The following is a 2,056-nucleotide window of genomic DNA, read 5'->3' as shown; positions in this document are numbered from 1 at the left end:
TCTCTGAGCAAAGGGACCCCGAATAACAGGTGGGTGTTAACTTGGATGGGCTCTCCATGTTCCTGGGGCAGAGCTCATGGGTGCTGGGCACCTTCAGACTGGGGAGAGGGGCTTAGCTCTGGGCAGGAAGGTCTTCCTGCTGGGAATGAGGCAGCAGTAAGCTAAGGTGAGTAACAGAGCCAGAGGCCAGCCTCGCCCGCCGCGAGGAACCTCAATCACAGAAGCCAGGTCAGCACAAAGTGTAAAAGCCTGAGACGGACAAGGGAGCATCTGGGCCCAACTGCAGGCTGGGCTCCTTCTCCTCTCTGATCTCAGTCCCTCATCTGCGAAAGGAGGTGACTGGCTTATCAGCACTTAATGGAGCTACTGTGAGGAGTCACGGGATGATACAAAGGCATTCGTCCCAAGGCTGCCTGGCGCTGGTTTTCAATAAATGGCAGCCGCTACTATGGCTGCTGGGCCTTCCATCTTTGAAGTGGCACTGTAAACTTGGCCTCAGCCCGAGTCACAGCCACAGCCGGCGGAGGGAGGGCTCTGCACCCCCTGACGCGCACACAGCACGCCGAGGGCAGGAGGAGGTCGCCGCGCTGGGCCGGCCTCCGCACTGCAGACACCGCAGCCTGCGTCCCGCCCAGGTGCGCTGCGTCCTGGGCAGCCGCTCGGAAGGGCCAGCCGCGGCCCGGCGCGCTTTGATCCGCCCGCTTTCCTCCGGCCCGGCTGGCTTGCAGCGCGCGTCCCGGGGGGCCCCGCCGGCCCGCCTCTCTTTGATCTCCACCCCTCGCGGCTGTGCGGCCCTCCACCGCGGCCTCCGCGGCCCGTGCACCGGGGGCAGGCGGGGACAGGAGAGAGGCGGACGACGGAAGTGCGCGCGGGGGCCCCTCGGGGAACCGCGCCCTTCTGCGGCGGGGCCTCGCAGCCTTGGCCTTGGCGGCCGCCCGCCCTTCCGTCGCGCTCCGGAAGCCAAGACCAAGCCTAACCAGACGGGCGGCGCGGACGCAGCGTGGCGGAGGGGGGCGGGGCCTTACGTGCCCGGGGGCGGGGCGCCTACGCGGCCGCCACGGAACAGCCGGGGCAGCGAGCGGTGAGGACGTAGCGTCGCAGTCAGGCGGACGAGGCCTGGGCGGGGCCTCGCGCGGCCGGGGGCGGGGCCTCTGTTCCGCCGAGGAGATGGTGATTCAGTTTCATCGTCCCGCCTCTTGCTTTTGGACCCGCTTTCGGTCGCGTCTCCGAGGTTTTTGAGCTCAGTTTCATCTACTTAAGATTTTCATTTACTTTAGATCCTCATTTATTAAAGCAATTTTCTGTCTTTTCCCTCTTCCCTAACCAGATAACCAACCAGACAGTAAGGAATTTGGAAGACCTAGGAGAGTGCAAATAAAAATGAGAAATCTCAGAGTCTCACCGCACAAACCACGGCGGCCGAGAGTTCAGTGTGGATTCTGGTCTTGAGTCCTTTTTTCTTAATTGTAAATACAGAGGTTTTTCACATAATCGGGTTAACACTGTACATAGACTTGTGGATGCCTTAAAAATAACTAATTTTTTTTTACGGTAAAGCCACACGTGTTTACTGTAGAAATTTGGAAAATTGAAAAAACACGAAGAAGAAAATAAACATAACCTTAGATTCTACCACACGAGATTACCAGTATTAACACGGCGTTTTTCCTTTCTCTTTACACAATTACACATATGTTTGAAACAAAATTGGGATCGTACTGTAAATACTGTTTTGCAACTTTCTCCTTTCATTCGTGGCTAATTATGTGTCCCCACTGCCCTGAGCATTCATCTACAATGTTATTTATAATCACAGAGTACTGTGTAGGGTCGCCCATGTTTTATTTAAGCTATATGCGATGATTGGACATTAGCTTTTTTTAGTTTCCATCACTTCCTTGCATCCTCCTTTTATAGTGAACATCCTTGTAGCTAAATCTTTGTACATGTTCACAAAAATTCCTTAAGATGAATCCCTAGATGTGGAATTGCTGAGTCAAAGAATATAATCACTCATGCTTCTTGTACCCTTCTTTTTTTCTTTACATATTTTCCC

General features: G+C 54.9%; 1 protein-coding gene across 2 annotated transcripts; it reads left to right on the top strand.

Moving 5' to 3' along the window:
• The first annotated feature begins 269 nt into the window (after nt 1–269).
• LOC116667549 lies at nt 270–1,625 on the top strand. Of its 2 annotated transcripts, none has more exons than XR_004324385.1 (2): nt 270–1,231; nt 1,328–1,625. XR_004324385.1 is itself a non-coding variant. In XM_032492462.1 (2 exons), exons 1-2 carry the CDS (start codon nt 384–386, stop codon nt 1,329–1,331), a joined length of 702 nt encoding a protein of 233 aa, XP_032348353.1. In that variant the 5' UTR covers nt 270–383; the 3' UTR covers nt 1,332–1,625. The 2 variants fall into 2 exon arrangements, 1 of the variants encoding a protein (XP_032348353.1); XM_032492462.1 differs by having other exon boundaries at nt 270–1,081.
• The last annotated feature ends 431 nt before the right edge of the window (nt 1,626–2,056 follow it).

This window comes from Camelus ferus, chromosome 12, assembly GCF_009834535.1.
Source record: "Camelus ferus isolate YT-003-E chromosome 12, BCGSAC_Cfer_1.0, whole genome shotgun sequence".
Lineage (NCBI taxonomy): Eukaryota > Metazoa > Chordata > Mammalia > Artiodactyla > Camelidae > Camelus > Camelus ferus.
This window is presented reverse-complemented; position numbering and strand designations above follow the sequence as displayed.